General features: G+C 34.1%; 1 protein-coding gene across 4 annotated transcripts in view; it reads left to right on the top strand.

The window, feature by feature from the left end:
- The window catches only part of CFAP299 (cilia and flagella associated protein 299), a 528,622-nt gene that overhangs the window by 424,506 nt on the left and 81,517 nt on the right, over positions 1-22,599 (top strand). For all 4 annotated transcript variants that reach the window (XM_039845554.1, XM_039845552.1, XM_039845555.1 and 1 more), the window contains exon 4: positions 12,265-12,407. In XM_039845554.1, coding sequence (XP_039701488.1) covers positions 12,265-12,407 — 143 coding nt within the window. The remainder of the gene's footprint in view (positions 1-12,264; positions 12,408-22,599) is intronic.

Below are 22,599 nucleotides of genomic sequence, written 5' to 3' on the forward strand. Positions count from 1 at the left end.
TATTTTTTATTTTTCTTGCCTGAGGAGATATATCAGAAAAAAGCATATTACTAAAAGCAACATCAGAGAGTTTATTGCCTTTTTCTTCCAGGATTTTTATGGTTTCTGATCTTACATTTAAATCTTTAATCCATTCTGAGTTTATTCTTGTATATAAAAAGGCAGTCTAGTTGCATGTTTTTGCATGTATCTGTCCAGTTTTCTGAACACCATTTATTAAATAGACTCTATTTATCCCATTGTATATATTCTTGTCTCCTCTGTCATAGGTTAAATGACTATATAAGTATGTTTTTTTTTTCTTGTCTCTCTATTCTGTTCCATTGATCTATGTGTTTATTTTTATGCCAGTACCATGCTGTTTTGATTACTATAGCCTTGATACTGCCAACTTTGTTCTTCTTTTTGTTCAAGATTGCCATGGCTATTCAGGATCTTTTATGGTTCCATATAAATTTTTGGATTATTTATTCTAATTCTCTGAAAAACATCATTGGTATTTTGATGGGGATAGCATTGAATCTGTAGATTGCATTGGGTAGTATGGACATTTTAACAATGTTAATTCTTTCCATCCATGAGCATAGTATATGCTTCTATTTATTTGTAGCTTCAATTTCTTTCTTCAATGTCGTATAATTTTTTGAGTACAGGTCTTTTACCTCCTTGGTTAAATTTATAGCCAGGTTTTTTTGGTTTTTGTGTGTGTTTTTTTGATGCAATTGTAAATGGGATTGTTTTCTTAAATTTTCTTTCTGATAGTTCATTAATGGTGTATAAAAATGCAACAGATTTCTGAATATTAATTTTATATCTTGCTTCTTTTCTGAATTTATCAGTTCTGGCAGTTTTTTTGGTGGAATCTTTAGGGTTCTCTATAGATAGTATTATGTCATCTGCAAATAATGAAAGTTTTACTTCTTCCTTTTCAATTTGAAAGCCTTTTATTTCTTTTTCTAGTCCGATTGCTGTGGCTAGGACTTGTAATACTATGTTGAATAAGAGTGATGAAAGTGGACATCCTTGTCTTGTTCCTGATCTTAAGGAAAACATTTTTAGCTTTTCCCCATTGAGTATGATGTTAACTATGGATTTGTCATATATGGCCTTTATTATGATGAGGTATATTCCCTCTATTTTCACATTGGTGAGAGTTTTTATCATAAATGGATGCTGGATTTTTTTCAAATGCTATATCTGCATCTATTGATATGATTATATGATTTTTATCTTTCAAATAGTTAATGTGATGTACCACATTAATTGATTTGTGGATGTTGTACCAAACTCTCATCCCAGAAATAAATTCCACATAATCATAGTGTATGATCTTTTTAATGTATTCCTGAATTTAGTTTGCTAATATTTTGTTGAAAATTTTTGCATCAATGTTCATCAGAGATATTGGACTATAAGTTTCTTTTTTTGTAATGTCTTTACCTGGTTTGAAAATCAAGGTAGTGATGGCCTTGTGGAATGAGGTTGGGAGGCTTCTCTCCTCTTGAATTTTTTGGAATAGTTTGAGGAGAATAAGAGTTGATTCTTCTTTGAATGCTTGGTAAAATTCATGTATGAAGCCATCTGGTCCAGGGCTTTTGTTAGGAGTTTTTTGATTACTGATTCAATTTTCTTATTGATTCAGAGTTCTTGTTTCTTCTTGACTCAGTCTTGATTGTATGTTTGTAGGAATGTATCCATTTCTTCCAAATTGTCCAATTCGTTGGCATATAATTGCTCACAATATTTTCTTATAATCCTTGTATTTCTGTGGAGTCAGTTGTCACTTCCCTTTCATTTCCAATTTTACTTATCTGGGTCCTCTCTCTTTTTTTCTCGATGAGTCTGATTAAAAGTTATCAATTTTGTTTATCTTTTAAAAGAACCAGTTGGGTTCATCGACGTTTTGTATTTTTTCAGACTCTATTTCATTTATTTCTGCTCTGATCTTTATTATTTTTTTCCTTCCACTCACTTTGGGTTTCGTTTGCCGTTCTTTTTCTAGTTCCTTGAAATGTAACTTTAAATCGTTTATTTGAGATTTTTGTTCCTGGAGGTAGGCTTGTATTGCTATGAATTTCCCTCTTAAGTATGCTTTTGCTGTGTCATTGTGTTTTCATTTTTATTTGTTTCAAGGTATCTTGTGATTTTTTTCCTTGATCTCATTTTTTAGCCCATTCATTGTTTAGCTGCATGTTGTTTATCCTCCATGTGTTTGGGTGTTTTTCAGTTTTTTTTTCCTGTAATAGATTTATAGTTTTATACCTTTGTGGTCAAAGAAGATGCTTGATATAACTTCAATTTTCTTAAATTTATTGAGACTTGTTTTGTGGCTTAACATGTGGTCTATTTTGGAAAATGTTTTATGTGCACTTGAATAGATGATATATTCTGCTCCTCTGGGGTGAAATGCTCTAAAAATATCAATTATATCTATTTGGTCTAGTGTGTCATTTAAGGCCGCTTTTTCCTTGTTGATTTCCTGTCTGGAAGATCTGTCCTTTGGCATCAGTGGGGTGTTAAAGTCCCCTTCTATGACTGTATTACTGTCGAGCTCTCCCTTTATGTCAGTCAATATTTCCTTTATATATTTAGGTGCTCCAATGTTGTATGTATAAATATTTACTTGGCTTATATCCACTTATTGAATCGATCCCTTTACCATTATGTAATTTCTTTCTTTTACTCTTATTATAGACTTTGTTTAAAAGCATATTTTGTCTGTTAAATGTATTGCTACCCCAGTATTCTTTTTCATTTCCATTCGCATGAGTTTCATTTGGGATATGTTTATTTTTGTTGTTATTTCTCATTTTGTCTGCTTCTCTGCATTCCTTTCTATGTATTAGGTATACTGCTATGTCTCTCAGTCTTGGCTGGGTGGCCTTATATAGTTGGTGCCCTGTGTGGCCCAGTATCACAGTCTCCTTGATCACCTGCACCAGGTGCTCCAGGAGTAACATGCTGATGGCATGTCAATGGATGGGGTTGACTCTCAGGCTGACTGGCTGTGAGGATTGGCCATGCTCACAGCATATGAGCTGCTGTGTGGGGGCAGAACCCATGAAGTAGGATTCACCCCAGAGGGCTCCTGTGCCAATTGATACCATCCTTTGGGTGTGCCACTTATGGGGCTAAGCAGGTGGTACTCTGTTATGGTCTGACACCAGCCTCTAGGTGTGTTGTTTCTGGGGCCTCTTGGGACAGGCTTCTGTGTAAGTCAATGCCAGCTGTGTCCTGTGTCCAGCCTTGGGTCACTTGGTAGGAGTTACAAAGCTATTGTGGTAGGTCACTGCCTGTCCTGGACTTGGAGTCACATGGGAGAGGCCACGCTGTGAACCGAGGCTGGCTACTACTAATACCGCATTTGGGGCAGCTCGGCAAAAGGCCCAGGGCACCCCAAGACCTGAGGCCACCTGCTGGCTACCCATAGGATCAGCAGTGAAAAGGGCCTCAGGTGGTATGTAAGTTAGGTGAGGTAGGGTTCCAGGGAGTCACCAGATGAGCGAGTGGTGTTCACCAGGTTAGTGCAGATTTAGATTTGGCACCAGTGCCGAGCCTGTGGCCACTCACAGAAGTCTCAGATCTGCTGCCCGCCTTGGGCCTGAAGACCCCCGAGATTTATTCAAGAAATACTGCAGCTCAAGCCAAGGCTAGTTGACACCACCCCCGAAATTGTCTCCGGGGGCACAGGAACCAAGGCCTGTCGATTGCTGCTAAAGGAGCCTCTTGCAGCGCCCTGCGTGGGGCTGGTTGTCCAACCATGAAAGTACCTCAAGCAATGCACAAGTTGGGTGGGCAGGGTCTAAGAGAGTCATCGGGAGGGAGTGGAGTTAACCAGGCTAATGTAGATTCCAATTTGACTGTATGAGGGAGGGCTCAATACAGGCAATATGGCACCTAGCTGGAGGCTGCACAGAAGGAGAGCTCAACACAGGGACAATGGTGGCTATCTTTCCAGCCCTTGCCCTGAAGCCACACAACTCAATCTTTCCTTGTATGTCTCTGGCACCTTCTGAGCTTCTGTCCATCTGCTGGAGCCCAGAGTGAGTACCTGCAAACGAGTGAGTCTGTGCGTGGGCCCTTTAAGAGGATGTTTGGGTTTCCAGCAGCCTTCCATCTTACCTGGATGATTGGAATCCCTGCTGATTTTCACAAGCAGATTTTGTGGGGACTCCTCTTCTCGGCACTAGAAACCTGGGCTGGGGAGGCTTGCTGTGGGGCTGGAGCCCCTCCCTCTTCTGGGAGGGCCTCTGCAGCTAAGATATCCCTCCCGATGCTGAACCACTACACATGGATATGGGACCAGCTTGTTTCACATCTCCTACCAGCCTTGATATGGCCTCCTCTGTATCCGTAGTTTCAGGAGTTCTGTTCAACTAGTCTTCAGATGGTTCTCCAGGCTGACTGTTTTATAATTTAGTTGTAATTTTTATAAGGTCCTAGGAAGAGGCAAGCACAGCATTTTCCTACTCTGCCATCTTGACTGGAACCAGAAGACAAACAATTATGTTGAATACTGCAGGGACTTCAAGTAAAATTTTAAAAATGAGAATTTACCATGAAATTTGATAAACTAGAATAAGGGGCACGAGAGACAACTATTTACCAGAGTGCTCCAAGAGAGAGACTGATTGTAATGTCTAAAGAGATCATGAGGATTGTAAAGAAAGCAGAAACTTAGGACTGCAACTGGCTGTTCTTTTTTGAACAGCAGATATTATACCATGTTTATATATTAATAGTGATGACCTTACAGAAAGTAAAAAGAAAAATCAGTGATTCAAGATTAACATCAAAGGAAATATACAATGCACACAAGAAGAAATTGACCTTGAGAAGCCTGGATGTTCCAGCTCTTATAACAGGATGGAAAGAAGAATACTGATTCACATGAATATACATTGGAAGATTTAATAGGAAGAAGATGAGATGGTCTTGATATGATTGCTTCTGTTTTCAGGGAGAAAATATCATTGAATGTGAGAAAGGATATTGTTGAAAGTTTGAAGAAAGAAGATATGAAAAGAATTGAGAATGTGAGAGAGAGAAAGAATATATCATATACAATTATTATAGAAGAGCTATGGGTCCAATTGAGTTTATGGTTATTAATATTTGTGACACCAGTCATCACAGTTTCCTTTTACTCTAGTCAAAGTCATTGCTATGCAAAAACAGAATAAAAGGAAAGTTGAGTTGAAATAGTGTTGGAATTTTTCCAGTGAGTATAACAAAAGGATGTATGCAAAGAATTTGAAGGGGCAGGCAAGTGAACAATTATGATGTTTCACTATAGAATGGAAGCTGGATAAAGAGGAAATTGAGTATATAAAGCAGGTAAAGAGTGACACATAGTAGTTTAATGGACTAGTATCTCCAAAGTTCTGAAAAGGTTGTTGAGTTGAGGCTTCTAAAGTATGTGAGCTGGAAAGATAGGAGATGGATGTCAGAGAGTGGTATGTTTGAAGACAAGATTATGGGATCGTGTAGTTAAAGAAAGAGTAGATATTCATTGTAGAATATTGAGAAAAAACACTATAGAAAAACATGTATATTATATGTGCATACATATTTGTGTGGATGAGCATATTTCTGAAGTTATTACTTTCCATTATCTATCCCTGTACCAATGACATAAAATTTAATTATCTAACTTTCTATCTAATGGTGCAAGTTCCCCTGTTTAGTGGTTACCAGAGGGTAGGAGGTGCGGGAGGAGGGGAGAGGTAGTCAGGGTAAAGAGGGTCAAATATAGGGGGGAGGGGGAGGGTGAAGTGGGTAAAGGAGATCAAATGTATGGTAGCTGAAGGAAACTGGACTTTGGGCGGTAATCACACAACAGAATATAAAGATGTGAAATGATAATGCACAATGATAATTATATGATATAATGATATATCATATCATTATATAAACTTAATTAAAAAAGGAAAAATATAAAAAATAAAATAAAATAAGAAAATTCAATACATTAAAAAAATTCTCTTATATGGCATTAACCATTTATTCTTCAAGGGAGAATTTTAAGTAATCAAAAATACTCCATTTATATTTGCTTAGAATTCAATACATTTATTTTGTAACAACTTTTCTTCAGCAATTTAGCTTCTTTGTTTAGTTTTTAAATATTATTTTAGAAAAATTTTTATAAAAAATGTTTGGAGGAATTTTATAATTTTTTTCAAAAAGCATAATGCAAATAAAGAATGCATGCACACTAGCTAATAGGCTATTGCTAGTGTAACACCAAGGCATTATTTTTCGTATAGATATTTCATATCAGATCAACTTATAGAGCTGCCTGAGAAGTTTTTCAGTTAGCTGTTTTGGATTTTCTAAGTAAATTATCAGCTTATATACAAAAATATAATTTTCTTTCTTCCTTTCTAGTATGTGGAATTTATATATACTTTTAATATTACTTTCATTCTCTAAAATTTCTAGAACATTTTGGATACTTACAGTGAGACCTGATATTTCTAAATTATTTTTAACCTCACTATAATACAAAAAAAAAAAAGGCACTTCAAATGTGGATACCATATATAAAGTAAGAGAGAAAAAATAATAAGTCAATGATTCCCTTTAGAAATAAAATCTCCAGTGGTTGCAAAATGAACAAGCCAGCTACATGCAAAACTTTTAGGTTCTTTATAGTAAATAACTACAGCTTGCAAAAATGGCCACAATTCTTCACTTTGTTCTTTTTTTAATGCCTCTTTGCAATGACACTTTGCTCCTCCCGTCAAAAGTCACTTCCCCACCTTTTGAATCTGGGCTAGTCTGTGACCTGTTTTGGCCAACAGAATATGGATGTAAAAGTACTGGTCTGAGCCTCAGCCTCCAACAGGAATGACAAAGAACTGTCTTAAATGTAACCGTGAGAATTATGTGAATAGTGGAAAAATATGTGTTTAAATGCAATTTAATAAGAAGATATAGAATTTTAAAATAATTATCAGCATAAAAATTTCAGAAAATAACTTGTTTCAGAGAAATTTATGACAGACCTTTTGAAATGTTAGAAAAGAGTTACTTGTCAGAACTTAGACTCCATTTGCAAAATTATTTCTCTTCTGAAATGAAGATTCCCTAAAATTAATGATTCATAAAGGCATTGCAGAATTTTAAAATTCTAGGAAATAAAAATTCTTGCTTCATTTGTGTCCATCAGGGAGCATGCTGACAGTCTCAGAGGGGTAGCACAGGAACTTAGCTTGTTTGACAACTCTCACTCCTTGAAATGGATGTTTCAGCTTTAGTGCAGTGATATACTGCTTAGTATGCTTTTATTTTTTAAGTGACTTTGGCTTCACTGTTGAAAAAGTCCCATTTTGACGTATCAGGTTTATGTCTCCTCGTTAATGTTTGGCAAGTAAAATCAGGCAACACATGTACTCAACTCATAACAAGTTTATGATTTTTTATTTTAATCCACTTCTGGGAAAAGACAAGCAGCCAAAGATCCAAATGATATATTAATGGTCTAAATCGTACTTTAATTCATCTTTTACCAACACATGAGAAGTAATGAGGACCCAACTAGTCATTCTATAAGTCTTTTCAGCTGAAATTAATCTTACACTTGAGGTAACAGACCATCTCAGTAAAAATTTCAGATTTCACATGTTCTTGGTGTCTGTCTGAGCCCCTCCTTCAATATCAGAATACTAGTATCTTAATATTTATCAATAGCTTGTTCTTGTGGGGTTTTGTTGTTGTTGTTGTTGTTGTTGTTGTTGTTTTTACTTAAACAAAACCTAATGTTTTCTGCTTAGTTTGCAAATAAATGTAGACTACTATGCATGGTTTGAAATGAATATTATTTGATTTATTGAAATACTTGTGTTTGTTATACCTTGACTTGTATAGAGAGGATGAAAGGATCTTATCTAAGAACAATGACTATTTTGGCAGTTTTTCTTTTATGAATATAACATCATCATTTCAAAGAACACTAAAGTATATAAAGCATGGTTTTCATGTCTTTTGGGAAATTAACTGTGATAAAAAATGTTATTAGAATGAAAAAGACCATATATCATATTATACTATTCATGTGAAAAATCCAGAAAAGGCAAATCTATAGAGACAAAAAGTAGATTAGTGGTTGCTTGGGGCTGGGAGGTGGGAACAAGGATGACTGAAATGGGGCACAAGGGATCTCTTTGGAGTGATGAAAATATTTTAAAACTGGATTGTATTGCACAGCTCTGCAAATTTACTAAAAATCACACTTAAAACTTCAGGGTGAATTTTATGTTATGTAAACTATACCTCAATTGAAGCTCTTATATGTTTTAAAAAGAAAAAGGAAATTATTAGAAAAATGTTAAATGATTATTTATAACATTTTCCAATTCCTTTTGAAACAGTAGAGGACTCCTAATAAGAAAGCTTTCAATTACTAAACTATGTCACACTCAGGCTGAAATAAACATAATTCTTCAAAGGGTTCGCTTAACCTATTCTGCAGATTCAGGATGCCAGAATCATGACTTTATTGTCACATCTATTATAATTAGGTTCATCCTGTATAATACTTAGAAATGTTGTTTAAATTTTAACTTCAAAATACTTCCAACGTTTTAACTGAGAATGACTAAACAAAGGAATTGAACCATGTACTGCAATCTAAACATAATTATACACACCTAGGCAATGGAATTCTGATATGATTATTCTATTTCCTCATCTCTGAGGAACTGATAAAACTCTTAACATCATATGAATACAATAGCAACAATAATAGCAAAACTTTTTAAAGCAATAGATAATATTTACTGAGTGTTTACCATGTGCCAGGCATTGTTACATGCTTAGCAAACATAGTAGTACTGTGTGAATTAAGAGAGGCAGTTGTTATGATCATTTTATAATAGAGGAAACTGAATCTTTAAAAGAATAACTAACTTACCAATGTCACAAAGTAAGCAGGTGGCAGGGCCAGCATTTGGATCATGTCTGTGTGTGCACTGTGACGTAGTTAGGAACCTGGGCTTCATGGGAAGCTGCCCTGGGTGTGAGGGTACCCCATTCTCTAGCTGCATGTTCTTGGGACAGTTACTCACACTCTCATAGTTTGAGCTCCTACATTTATGAAATGAGTATAATAATGAGAATTAAATAAGATAATGATTGTAAAGCTTCTAATGGTTTGGTCAGGACATAATGGCTTCTTAATAAATGATAGCTAGTAGAATTATTAGTAGGAGTAACTAATATTCACTTTTGAAGAAAATATACATTTTATAAATAAATACATTAATCAATCAAAAGTGTTAGTTAACTTCATTAGACAATTCATTTAATAAAAAAATAAAAAGGAGAGGAAGATTTCAACCAGCCCTTGAGTACTTTACAACTATATCTCACCTCTTCTAAGTTTCATTATTTTTTCTTATAGCCCTACACTGTGATTTTACAATGATGCATTTCTAAAGTTAAATGCTGAATTTTAATATCCTAACAATTTATCACCAATTACTACACATCAATAGTTCTAATCAATTTTTAAAATAATTTCATGAAGCATATTGTTCATTAGGAACATTTCCCATTATGGCAAGTATTTTTTCTATTTCACTAAAAAGAACTTTTAAAATATACTTTTTCACATATGTAGCCATACTTGGAAAAACATGAATGAAGTCATTTTCATTTGTTCTGTACAGATTTGTGTGAAAACAATTTCTTGTAATTATCTTTTCTAGTTTTAAAATTATAGAAATTTTAATTGGACATTTTGTTTCTATTGAAAATAAAAGAAATCATAGATACAATGATCACCGCCATTCCCACTCAGAAAGAAACAGTATTTGCACGTTGCTTACAAATTGAGTGTATGGGGCAGAAAGTAAGGCCCTGACAGCACTTGAATGTGAATGGAACAGTTTCATTCAAGACAAAAGGAAGAGTTCATTCTGCTGTTCTGTAGAGTTGAAGGAGAAACAAAAAGAAGGGAGAGTCTGCAAGAAGACCAACCAATCAAATGCTTAGGTCTAAGCAGGATTTTGGTCTTTGTCTTGTTATATTTTTTGGTTTGGGGGGTATTCAGTTTAGTTTGGTAGAAATTTGCTGGATATTGCAGGAACCTACATAGGACTTATTAATATAGAGAGGCATTAAAAGTTTGAGCAACCCACCCTAGGAACATGAAGGGACCCATACTTATACCCAGTTTGGCCTCACCCGAAGTTCTCTCGCTTCAGAAAACTCCAGGATTCACAAAAATCACAGAGCAGACATTTAACTCTTACAAGGCTGCAGAAATGAAATTTGAAATAAATTTACTCAGATTTATAGAAAGGGAGCTCTAACTCACATGAGAAGGCTATATATAATTATGTAAAATAGTGTTAGACCATCAGTCATTTTACCCACAAGAACATTGAAGAATAAAGATGTTTAGGTACTGCATACAAAATATTGATTCTTATGGCTCATAGCCTTGTCTGAGCTGGGACAGCTAGCTATTGGTTTAGTAGTGTAAGAGTCTCAAGAAGTCTTTGAGTTACTATTCATTTAGAATTTGTGCTATAAAAGCTAAAAAAAAAAACAAGTGGCTAAAAGCATGGAGAAATCTGTATAAATTTAACTTGAAGTTAGGTGGGAGAAATGAGAACTAAGGATTGAATTTATATAAGATTAGGCGCAGGAATAACAATGAATACTATTTCCTCCAGCCCTATCTTAGGAAAATATCACCAACACTTCCTCTCCTTGAACCAAAAACATGCCTCAGAATCTTTCTCAGCACAATATTCTCAGCACTCAATGCCAAACAACAAGAGGAGGCAAGAAGATGAAGCTTAGCAGCAGAATAACAACTAATTGTAATTCATGTCTCCATTCTTCCATTTTTCAATTGGGATATTGTTGGTAATATGTTTTCTTAGGTCAATGGGGAAAGGAATTCCTAAAGTTCTCTAACTTCACCCTTTCGGAAGCTCTGCTATGGTAACTAGTATTAGTGCTTCCTATAATTGACTACACAAAGACCTAATAAGTAACATCCAGTGATTGCTAAAGAGGAAAAAGAAGACTTGTTTACAGGTTCTTCCAATAGAGAACTTTGCCAAGAAATTCTACTCGTTGATCTAGATTTGGAAATAAATATGTTAAGAGCTTTTCCAATTATAATTTTTTTCTTTTTCTCTTTTTCTCCTAGAACTTGAAAGCAATGTCTATTAGCATGATAGGGAAAAGACTATAATTCATTCATTCACATTACTTGTGTCCCCTTTAGGGCCTTTGTACTAGCTGTTCACTTTGCCTGATAGACTTCTGGTCTAGATCTTCACATGGCTTACTTCTTCTCATCCTTCAGGTCTTGGCTTAAGTGTGATCTCAAAGTCTTTTCTGATTACTCTACCAAAAGTAGCCTTCACTACCAACAATTCATTCTCTAGCCAACCAACTTCCTTATTTACTTCATGGCAGTTATCACTCACTGGAAGTAGTTTTTCCTTTTCACGTCTATTGTTTGCCTTTCATCCCCAGAACATAAGTTCTTAGAGGTCAAGACCTTTACTGTCTTTTTTATCATGATATCCTTGGCACCTACTGTGCCTAACATGTAGTAGATGCTCAATGATATTTGTAAAGGAATTAATGTAAATGAGAAACATGTATTTGCTGCATAATTCTGACCTATGGAATTAATGTTGTAAAGCAATTTTCTTTGTAAAAAGTCTTTTTTTTTTCCTCTTATGGTAATGAGAAGGGACCCAATTTATATCTCTATAACAGAAAATATATAGGAGTTTAGTAAAAAGAATGTAGGGATTAGAAGGACAAACACATAAGCCTGGGTTTTAATCTGAGTTTTTCCATTTATTACCTTTGAGACATTGAATGAGGACTCAACCTCTTTGTTCCTCAGGTTTTTGTTTTTTTTTTTAATTTGAAATTGATGACAAAGAGAAGACAATAGGATTGGGAAGGGGAATAAATATGTATTACAAAAACTTAATGTCTGACCTCTAAGACTTATTATTCAGAATTATTTATATTGTTAGATAAAATTACTATAAATGCACATTTTTTTCATGCTCAGTTAAATTCCATAAATTTCTTTATCTGTCAGAAGAAAATAATATTACCTACCTCATAGGATCATTGTAATTGTGGAACATAAAGCACTTAAGATAGGATCTGGAACACATAACATTCAATGACTATAACTTTTATGACCATGTACAATTTACTCAAATGACTTTTATTCATTTACTCTTTCCATTTTCTATTTTTCTGTGCTACCAGTCCGTGATCTTTATTCGTGACAAAAATTCTCATGGGCAGGAGGTGTCAGGATACATTGACTATGCCCACAGGCTAAAGACTGAGGATTTTGAAGTTTACTTTAATGGAAAAAAAAGACTTCTTCCGAGACCTACAGATTTGAGGTAAGTCATACACATTTCTCATGTCTTTGATAAGAACACAAGCTCCTCAGAGACATGGATAAAGGATTTTTATTTTATATTCCACAGCGTGCGTAGAATGCTAATGTGTATATATAGTACGAATGTGTTAAAAGTGGTTTGAATAAACAATAAATAAATATAAATTTTAAAATAGGGAATGAACGTAGATGCATTTTTTTTTTTCATTAACAGCCTGAGAAAGAGAACTCTTCAGAGATGAGATAACTAAATTCTCAGGGACATTCCTTTTAAATGATAAGTACAGCCTAAAAATTACTAACCTCGTAAGGCTCTCAAACCACTTGGGATTCGGTTTGTCTAGAAGCCATAAGAGCAGTCCATCTAACATATTCTCCTTCCACTTTTCTTTGGCCACCAGCCAAAATACAGGCCTCTGACTAGTTCACCTTCATTTACTCTCCTCACTGGCCTATTCTGGGATTCCTTCCACCCATCATTCTTTTTACTATTGACCCCTACCCTTTCCTCTGGAGCCTTGATCTCATCACATAGGAACTACTCCACACTGTGAATCAGTCTATTCACAGATCCCATCCTTCTGCCTCCTTCTGAATAGCTCTCAAGCTAAACTTCTTATTCTACTATTTTTCACTTACTATAGAATGCAAAAGTAGTGGCAGCATTCTGCTTTAACTCTCACTGTACTTGCAGCAACAGTCTGTTCCTCTGACATCCCTACTGTCTTCTATCCAACCTTATTGCTATTATCTAAAGACTTCCTAACTCATTATCACTTTCATGGACTTACCTCTTTTCCTAGCTGGCCTAGACGCATGGTGTATCACTTAACTTCTCTCTTGCAATGATCCACACTGCCCATTTCTTTTTACGTTTTGGTTATATATGTCATGCTAAACCCCAAAAGTAGATTGATCCTGACATCTCTTGCTTGCACCTATAGCTGGACCTGTGAGTACTCCTGAAGGAAATTTAAGGAAATTTCACAAAGGTGTAGATGCTGCTACTAGTAATTCGTGGTCTCCAAACTCAGCTGGAGTAGCCCTCAGCCACCCATTTATGTACTTTTTTAACTCCTAATTTCATCATTTTCCCCAAAAATATCCTAAAGCTTCACCACTCTCTTAAAACCATTGTTCTCCACTGCTGACCCTGACTCCTGTCCATTTATGATTTATCTCACATTTCACAGAGAACGTTGAGTCTAAATAGAAAGTACCACCTGATCTGTTTATCTTTCCGTCAACCAAAATTGATTTCCTTATAAACCAGTGCCCCCCTCAGAGTGTCCTTCTGATTATTTCCAGTCACAATTAGATTCTGGCAGCCATTGGCCCCTGAGCCTACTCAACTTGTTTTCAATGCTTTCCATTCCTCTTTCCACTGAAGCTCTACTTCGTCTATTGTTTCTTCTTTTTTATAGATTCTCAAACTGACCCTTTTGACATTCTCTTGGACGATTTGATCATTTTTCTGGAGTGGAGTAGTTTTCAACAGCTACAACCCTAGCACAGACCTCTGTTTTTTACTTCAGACTCAGTTATCCTACTGCTCACTTCAGAAAACCTCTTAGTATCTCTTTTGCTTATTTTTAAAATTAAATTCATTTTAATCCCTTCAATGGCTGTGTCTTCTATATCCCCTTTCTTCGCAAATAGCACCACCTATGCAATCCAAGCCAAAATCCAGATGTTAACATAGACTTCTTCCTCTTCATCTTCACCCCTGTAACTAATAATTTTCTAAAAATACTGGATTCTATTACCTTAACAGCTTTGTTTATATTAATGAATTTATAAACTGTCATTTCACCTATTAACACTTCAGTATAAATCTTTGTCTAATAACATTTTAAAAGAAAACATCAAGACATTATCATACCTAACAAGATAATTCCTTAACATCATTGAATACTTGGTCCTTATTCATATTTCATTGATTGTCTTAAAGTTATCTTTTCACAATTGTTTTGACCAAATCAAAATCCAAACAATATTTTTTTCTAATTCTATCTTTTGTAACTCTTTTACTTTATAACAGTCCCTCTCCTTCTTTGAATCTTTTATGCTATTGATTTGTTCGAGAAACTAGGTCATTTGTCCTAAGAAATGCTTCATATTCTAAATGTGACATCACTCCCAGGCTGTTGTTTGTTGTACCCACCTTTATCTTCCTATATTCTGTCAACTGCCGTGATGAAATTCAGTGCCACTTTTTATTTTTTTAGGTAAAACTTTTTAATATGTAAAGCTCTGTGAGCTTCATCAGTAGGTTCAGATGGTATCGGTCTGATGGCTCCACAGTAAAGTTCCCCATCAGCTTCCACTCAATGGTTTTAGCATACATTAATGGAGGCTACCTAAATATTTTTACTGATTTGCATAATGGTGATTTTCTAATTCTATTACTCATTCTGCATTTTTTAGCTAGAATTCTTCCACAGAGAATAACTTTTCCTCATCACTTATTTGGTTACCCTGAAATAGAATTTAATTCATGCAGAAAGACAAAATAAATATTTGATTAATTTTCATTAATTTATGAAAAAAAGTGCAAAGCCAAAAACACAAGTCTATACAGATAATGCCAAAATGTTTTCAAAGTGGTTATACCAATTTATACCCACCAGAAGTACTACATAAGTGCTCTAGATAAGCCTCACCCTCACCAACATATATTAATAAACTGTTTTTTTTCCACGGTGGTAAGTTATAAAAGATCTCTTGTTGTGGTTTTAATTTTCATTTTCATGATTACTGGGCATCTTTTATTGATTATTTATATTTCCTTTCTGTGAAGTGTCTTTCAAGACTTTTCCTCATTTTGCTGTTGCTTTATTTATTCTTCTTTTTCTTGTAGATTGTAGGAATTTATTTTATTTTTATATTTTGGATATTGATTAAGCCTTTGCCTCTTAAATGTATTGAAAACTATTATCTTCTAATGTGTAATTCTTCTTTCACTTCTTTTACATTGACTTTTGGTGGTCAGAAGTCAAAAGTTTCAATAGTTAGATTAATGCATTTTATTAAACTTTTCTTCTGAGGTTTGCATTTTTTGTGTTTTAACAAATCCCTACCTTTCTGGAAGTCATAAAAGTATCGTCCTATAGGGTATCATAGTTTTGCTTTTAATTTTATATCTTTAAACTACCTGAATTTAATATTGTATATGGTAGTTAGGTAAGGGTCCACTTTTTCTTTTTCTTTTTTTATATAACTAATAATTTGTCCTAGCAACACTTACTGATAGATCTACCATCTCCTCCTGCACGTTTGCAACACCATTTGTGTCATGAGCTAAGTTCTGTAATTTTGGGGTTGTTTCTGGGACCACTCTTTTGTTTTATTAGTCCCTTCTTGAAGTATCAGCATCTTGCTCATTTGTTATATTTTTTATAATAATTCTTAATATAAAGAAAGGCAATTTCTTCACCTTGTTTTTCTTCTTCAGGAACATCTATGCTATGCTCTTTACTCTTTCATATAAATTTTAGAGTCAACTTATAAAGTTCATACACAAAAGAAAGTTATAATTCCGATTGGTATTGCTTTCAAGTTACGACCAGTGTACAACTGACATCTTTATAATATTGTCTTCCATTTATTTACATTTATTTATGCCTTATTTAGTGTCTCTTAATAATATCTTATGGTTTTCTCAAATAGGATGTCATTATGTTGGGGATTTTTTTCTCCTCAATGCCAGATAATACCAACCTTCTAAACAAAATTAGATCTATTTCTGTGATCCCACTGGATAATTTTTAGCATGTGAGTTTAATTTAAGCCAACTATCAGAATCAAACTTCAGATTTTTCACTCAAGAGATTTCAAGACAATAAATGACTTAAACAGTTGTTACTAAAGGAAAAAAAATACTTTTGGTATACATAGTTCTATACTTAGTTCAATTCAGAACTACAACAAAGACTGAAACTTAAAATTTTATAAGATCTCTTTTCACTTACTTGTCTTGTGACACGCTGTTTTTTTCTGTGTAGGAAGAGACATTAGATCTGTTATTAGAATCTTGTCTTGCATTTGTACTGTGGAAAATGTAAGTATCAACAGACAGATGCAATTCTTTTGAAATGCAGCTGTAGAAAAGGCCCCGAATCCTTGATCATCTTGTCAATTCAGCCTTCATCTTGACGATGTGTTCAAGATTCATATCTTCCTTTCAGCATATTTGTGAATAATTTAGAATAGCATATTACAGTTTACCAAGTTTCTTTACACTTCTCTGTAACAACTTTGCAAAATAGATTTGACAAGCATTATTGTTACTGTCTGAGAGAGGGGAAAAGAGAATAAACCACTTGCTAAAATTCACAGGTGAAATGGTAATGAGTGCACACAAGTCCTTAGGAATTCACTGTTCACTTCCAGAACACTATTCTGTGTTTAAAAGATTTTGTATCATGAGAACAATTGCACTATGTAGGATCCTTGAGTTATATTCTGCCCCACATTTAGCTGCTTAAATTTCTATATTTATATATTGCTGAACAAAGATCTAAGATCTGCCTGTAGAACTTTATCCATCCCTTAAATAGAATGCTCAGGAGGAAATAAAAAAGTTCTCTTTGTGTTTCTCTGTGGAGAGTCCATGAACTATTCATACCCTTGACCGAAGAATGCCTCTAAATACTAAAACTTTGAGAGGTATTATTGTCAAATTTCCCTCGCAATCCCATTGTCTGTTTTATTAAAATGTTTAACATGCCAAACCTCTGAAGTTAGAATTATAAAGTCGCACTTATCTTGTATCCTGCGCTTAAGTACATTCCCATGAAAGCATATGGCAACATATTGGCAGGTTCCCAAGTTTTGTATTTTTTTTTAAAGGAGTAAATGAGTCACTGTTTCTGCAAGTGGTATATAAAATATTGCTTATTTTAAAGTTATTAATGTCATTCCACATCTAAGTGTGGTTGCTAACTAACCATTACAATATCAGTTTAGCCTCTTCAACAGATATTTGCTGAATTTGAAAGAGAAGGGAATGCTTTGGGTGAAAAAGAATGCTGATTGAGGGAGACTTGCCACAACTATCTATCTCCTTGGAATTCGAAGTATAGTCCATAAACCAGTAGCACCGACACTACCCGAGAGACTATAAGTGAAGCATCTCAAGCTCTGTCCCAACCAGTGAATCAGAATTGGCACTGTAACATGATCCTCAAAGTTTCAATATACATATTAAAGTTTGAGAAACTTACTCGAGACCTGTGCTATCCAATACAGTAGCCACTAGCCACATATGGCAATTGAGCACTTTAAATGTGACTAACCCTGAATTAAGGTGTGTTATGTGTAAAATACACACATGATTTTGAAGATTTCATAAAAAATTTTAAAATATCTTATTAATAAATTCACATTAATTACACGTTAAAATATGTCAGATATGTTGGGTTAAGAGATATAAAATTGAAATTATTTTCACCTATTTCTTTTCAGTCTTTTTAAATTTATGTATATATATGCGTATATATACATATATGTGTGTGTTCACACACACACACACACACACACACACACATACATACACATATCTTGGAGAGCACTACTTGTCCCCAGCCCAGAGGTTTAATGGTTCAAACCCATTCCGATCTTTAGGACCAATCCTGATCTTAGATAGGTGTGATGTAAGAAGCCATAAATCGGAGATCACCAATTAGTAGTATCTGACTGCAGACATGTTTTATTTGGCCTGCACAAAGTATTTATATTTTTTAATGTTTTAGAAAAAGGAAATATCATATAAATATCTTACATTTCAGATTTTCTTAAAAACTAATAAGGTCTTCTGACACTGGGCCTTCATTTTCTCATCCCAACCATGGCCTAGAATTAAGTAGCTGCTGCTCCTGGAGATGGGGTACATTCTCACAAGATTAACATAGACTTTACCACTCACACACACTGACTGCTGCTCCCATCATCCTTGAGTCACTCATTTATAGTACTTCACAAATTCTTCTAGGTGTTTGAGTTTGTGACTTCTGATCTATATGATTGTCTTAGATTTTAGAAGTTATATTGCCATTAGTCCAGTTATGATCTTTTCTCGACTACTCTGAGTGGGTTTAATTTCAGCACTCTGGCTCTGTCATGTTACCCTGTACCACTGTGGTTAACAAAGCTGGACCGAATCAGAATCTGAGATGATTATGATGCTGATAAAAATTAATTGAGCACTTCCTTTGCACAGAGCACTGTGCCAAATAATTCATGTGCATCATTTCACTTACTCTTTACAACAACTTTACGGTTAGGGATCTTTTCCACATTTTAACCAAGTGTATCATAGAGGTGTTAATTGGCTTAACCAAAGTTACACACAGGCACATTTGCGCCCACAACTAGAAATCTGGGACCAAATAATGATCCGTAGAACCCCAAATGCCATGATTTTTTTTAAAATCAGTACATGATTCTACTCTAGGACTTTGTCATAAAAAGATATCTTGCCCTTTGGTCTCAAACCCATATTCTAGTCATTGTCAGGTCGTATATTTCTTTTGCAAATGTGTATCTGACTTTACAAGAACTAATTTGGGGTTGTTTTTCAGAACTTTAAGCAATCTTACTATCCATAGTTATGACTGGAAAATTTCAGCCATCCTGTACCCACCCTTGCCACTTCCTCCTTTCACTGAGCTTGGCAAAAGACTCTCCTTTGTACTTAACCAGGCTTTTATTTTCAGTCACTATGAGTAAGAATTACAGTGTCCCACAGCTTTGTGTGTGGAAGAGCCCTGGACGGAACTAAAAGTGCCCTTTAATTATGGCTTCAGCCTAAAAGTCTTTAGAGAAAAATTGGCCCTGACCCATTGAACCTCAGCTATGTCCTAGGATACTTTTAGAATCTATTCATATCCTCTGAACTGTGGTTTACATAATTTTTGTAATATTTACTTGGAATTCTTTTATAAATAAATTTAACTTTCCAATACTTATCACATTTAGTTTCTCTTTATTCCAAGCTAAATATTAAGTACTGTCTTTCATGGACAACTCAAGGATGGAAAAGACAGGTACCAAAAGCTATATTCAGATGGACTTCCTCCTGCCTCTCTATAAAACCTAAATACACTAGAACTAAACCTACTGAATTCTTACTGAAATGTCTGTTTGCATTATTTTATGGTAGAATTTTATACAGGACCTCTTTGGTTCATTGCTTTAAAAATGTTAGAATCCCAGAACAATCATCTGGTAGTCTCTTTAATTGTCTAGAAAATGTTTTCCTGAAGATTATGTCTCTGGGTAAACCTTAAGTGAATAATTAGAGATCTGAGACAACCTCTAGTTTATTGGCAACACTTACTGTGGTTAACACAGTATTATTCTTTACACAAGATTTTTTTACCATTTAAAAATTTTTGGTAAAATAAACAGTATAAAATTTACCATTTTAACCTTTTTTAAGTGCACTGTCCAGTAGCATTGAAATTGTTATGCAACTTTTCCAACATTTTTATAAAATTTAAAAATTTTTGGAAAAGCTCAAAAAACAGTGCAATAAATATCAATATGTTTACAATCTAGACTAAACAATTGTTAATGTTTTTCTCTAATCTCTAAAGTATGTTGGTGTGTGTGTGTATCATTTTAAAGTAGCTTGAAGATTTCACCCTGAAATATTTTATCATGAATCTCCTAGGAATAAGAAATTCTCCAAAATAACATCACTATTATCATACATAAGAATATCAATAATTATTTCTTATTATCATTTAACATCCAGTTCATATTTAGATTTTAATTAGTCCCAAAATGTGTTTTGTAGATGGTTTTGTGAACCATTATCCAATTAGTGGACAAAAATTGCATTGCTTATGTCTCTTGACTGTCTTTTACTCCAAGACACCATTTTACCCCTAATTTCCAACAAGATATATTTTTCTTGGTCATGACATTGCCTTTTTAAGAGATAAGGCCAGTTGCCTTTTACATTGCCCTGCATTCTGGAATTGTCTTACTGTTTTTTTGTAATATCATTTGACTTGTTTCTATGTATTTTCTTTAAACTGGGAAATAAGTATAAAGGCTTGATTGTACCCAGTATAAATATTTTTTCAGGAAGAATTCTCTATTAGTGAATACCTACATATTACATCATATAAGGAGGCCTCTAATGTCAAATTGTCTCATTATTAGTGATGCTCAGTTTGACCCATTAGTTAAAGGAGAATTGCTTAATATCACTTCTAAAATGGTATATTTTCATTTTTTGGTAAATTTTTATAGTAGCTAAACTAACATAAACTAACATTTATGTCTTTATATAAACATATTCATTTCCTGTTTAAAATCTACATTTTTAAAAAAAATTTATTGCAGTTAACATTGGTTAATAACTATTTAAATTTCAGCTGTACAATATTATAATTCAATACCTTCATACTCTATTGCACACTCACCACCAAAAGTCTAGATTGTTTCTGTTATCATATATTTGACCCTCTTTACCCAATTAGCTCTCCTTCCAATCCCTTCCCTTCTGGTAACCACTATTCTGTTGTCTATATCTCAGTTTCTTTTTGTTTTCTTTTGTCAGTTCGTTTGTTACTTTTCTGTTTTGTATTTCTGAAATGAGTGAAATCACACGATTTTTGGCCTTTTCCATCTGACTTAATTCATTTAACACAATACCCTCAGCATTCATTCATGATGTTGCAAATGGCAATGATTCATAGTTTTTATGGCTGAGTAGTATTCCATTGTATACATGTACCACATTTCCTTGATCCATTTATCTGTAAATGGACACTTAAGTTATTCTCCTATCTTGGCTATTGTAAATAATGCTGCAATGAATAAAAGGATACATATATCTTTCTGAATTAGTGTTTTCATATTCTTCAGACAAATACCCAGAAAAGGAGATGCTGGATCACATAGTAGTTCTATTCTTAATTTTTTAAGGACCCAATTTGCAATCCCACCAACAGTGTACAAAGATTCCCTTAAGAAATGATATGTAGCAAATTAACCTTGTATCCAGAGTTTTGTCATTTAATTTTCTAAATTAGAAGAAAAGATGTATTTGTTATAACAAAATTTAAACAGATTTAAAGTTATACTGTAGAGCTAACAGGAATCACAGACAACTTTCAGTGTGCAAATAAACCTTGTGCCACAATTGCACTTGTTTACTGTTTAGAGCTCAAAACCATTTTGTTGTATGTATCAAGGAGAAACTTGAAGACATCAAATATCTCCACTTTCTTACAACTTCCCTGTCTCAGATAAGTGATGACCATCTCATTGGGGTTAATAAAATAAGTAGGGATGCATCATCATTATCTTTTTGTAGATACCATATCTGTGACCACCAAAGGATCAAAAACATAAAGTAACATGATGCTTTAGGAAACCATCTTGCTCTCTAGAATAGCAGGCAATATCAGTTCCTATCTTTTGAATATATATTAATCAATACATTCCAGGAAGATTCTGTTCAAAAGTTCAACATTTATAACTTAAAGAACACTAGAAACCTCGTGAGAATTGGCATTACAGAACTCTAAGGATGCTTGAATGTAAATCTCACAGATGAGAAGAACAATGGCTTGCTTTAAGAAGTGGGACTAAGTAGTAGGTCTCCTAATCCTTAGTCCAGATTCTTTTAACATTTCGGCATGCTGTGTATTTATCTATTTGTACATATGATGAGTATCTTTATTTACTTCTTAAAAAAAAAAGATACTATTAAAATATTATTTTTAAAGCCATATTAGATTAATCCAGGGTGTAAGCAAAAACTAGTTCACTTTTTCTAATTAATTGCTATAATGACATATCATTTAAGACATTTTCTCTTGACTGTGGCTTCATTAACATGCAAAGAAGAGTAGAGAATAAAACAGCATGAACTAAATCTGTATCTGTCTACAAAACCTGTGAGAAAATTCTGGAGCCATTCTGGAATTGAACTTAGAGATATTAACTGCTCTCTTTTTGGTCTGATGTCTATTTGTCTCAGAAATTCTACTTTCCTTGTTATTAAAATCATCTAAAAATTCAGGAGTGGAGATTAGCATTCAGTAACTTAGAATTCTATTTAAAAACCTAACGATAAATTTTTGTCATTCAAGACGATCAAAATCTTTCAGTATTAAAAGAAAAATTCTCATCAACTTTTCCAGCCTTGTTTTATGTGTCTATTCACATCTTCG

This window comes from Pteropus medius, unplaced genomic scaffold (genome assembly GCF_902729225.1).
Source record: "Pteropus medius unplaced genomic scaffold, Ma_sr-lr_union100, whole genome shotgun sequence".
NCBI classification, from domain to species: domain Eukaryota; kingdom Metazoa; phylum Chordata; class Mammalia; order Chiroptera; family Pteropodidae; genus Pteropus; species Pteropus medius.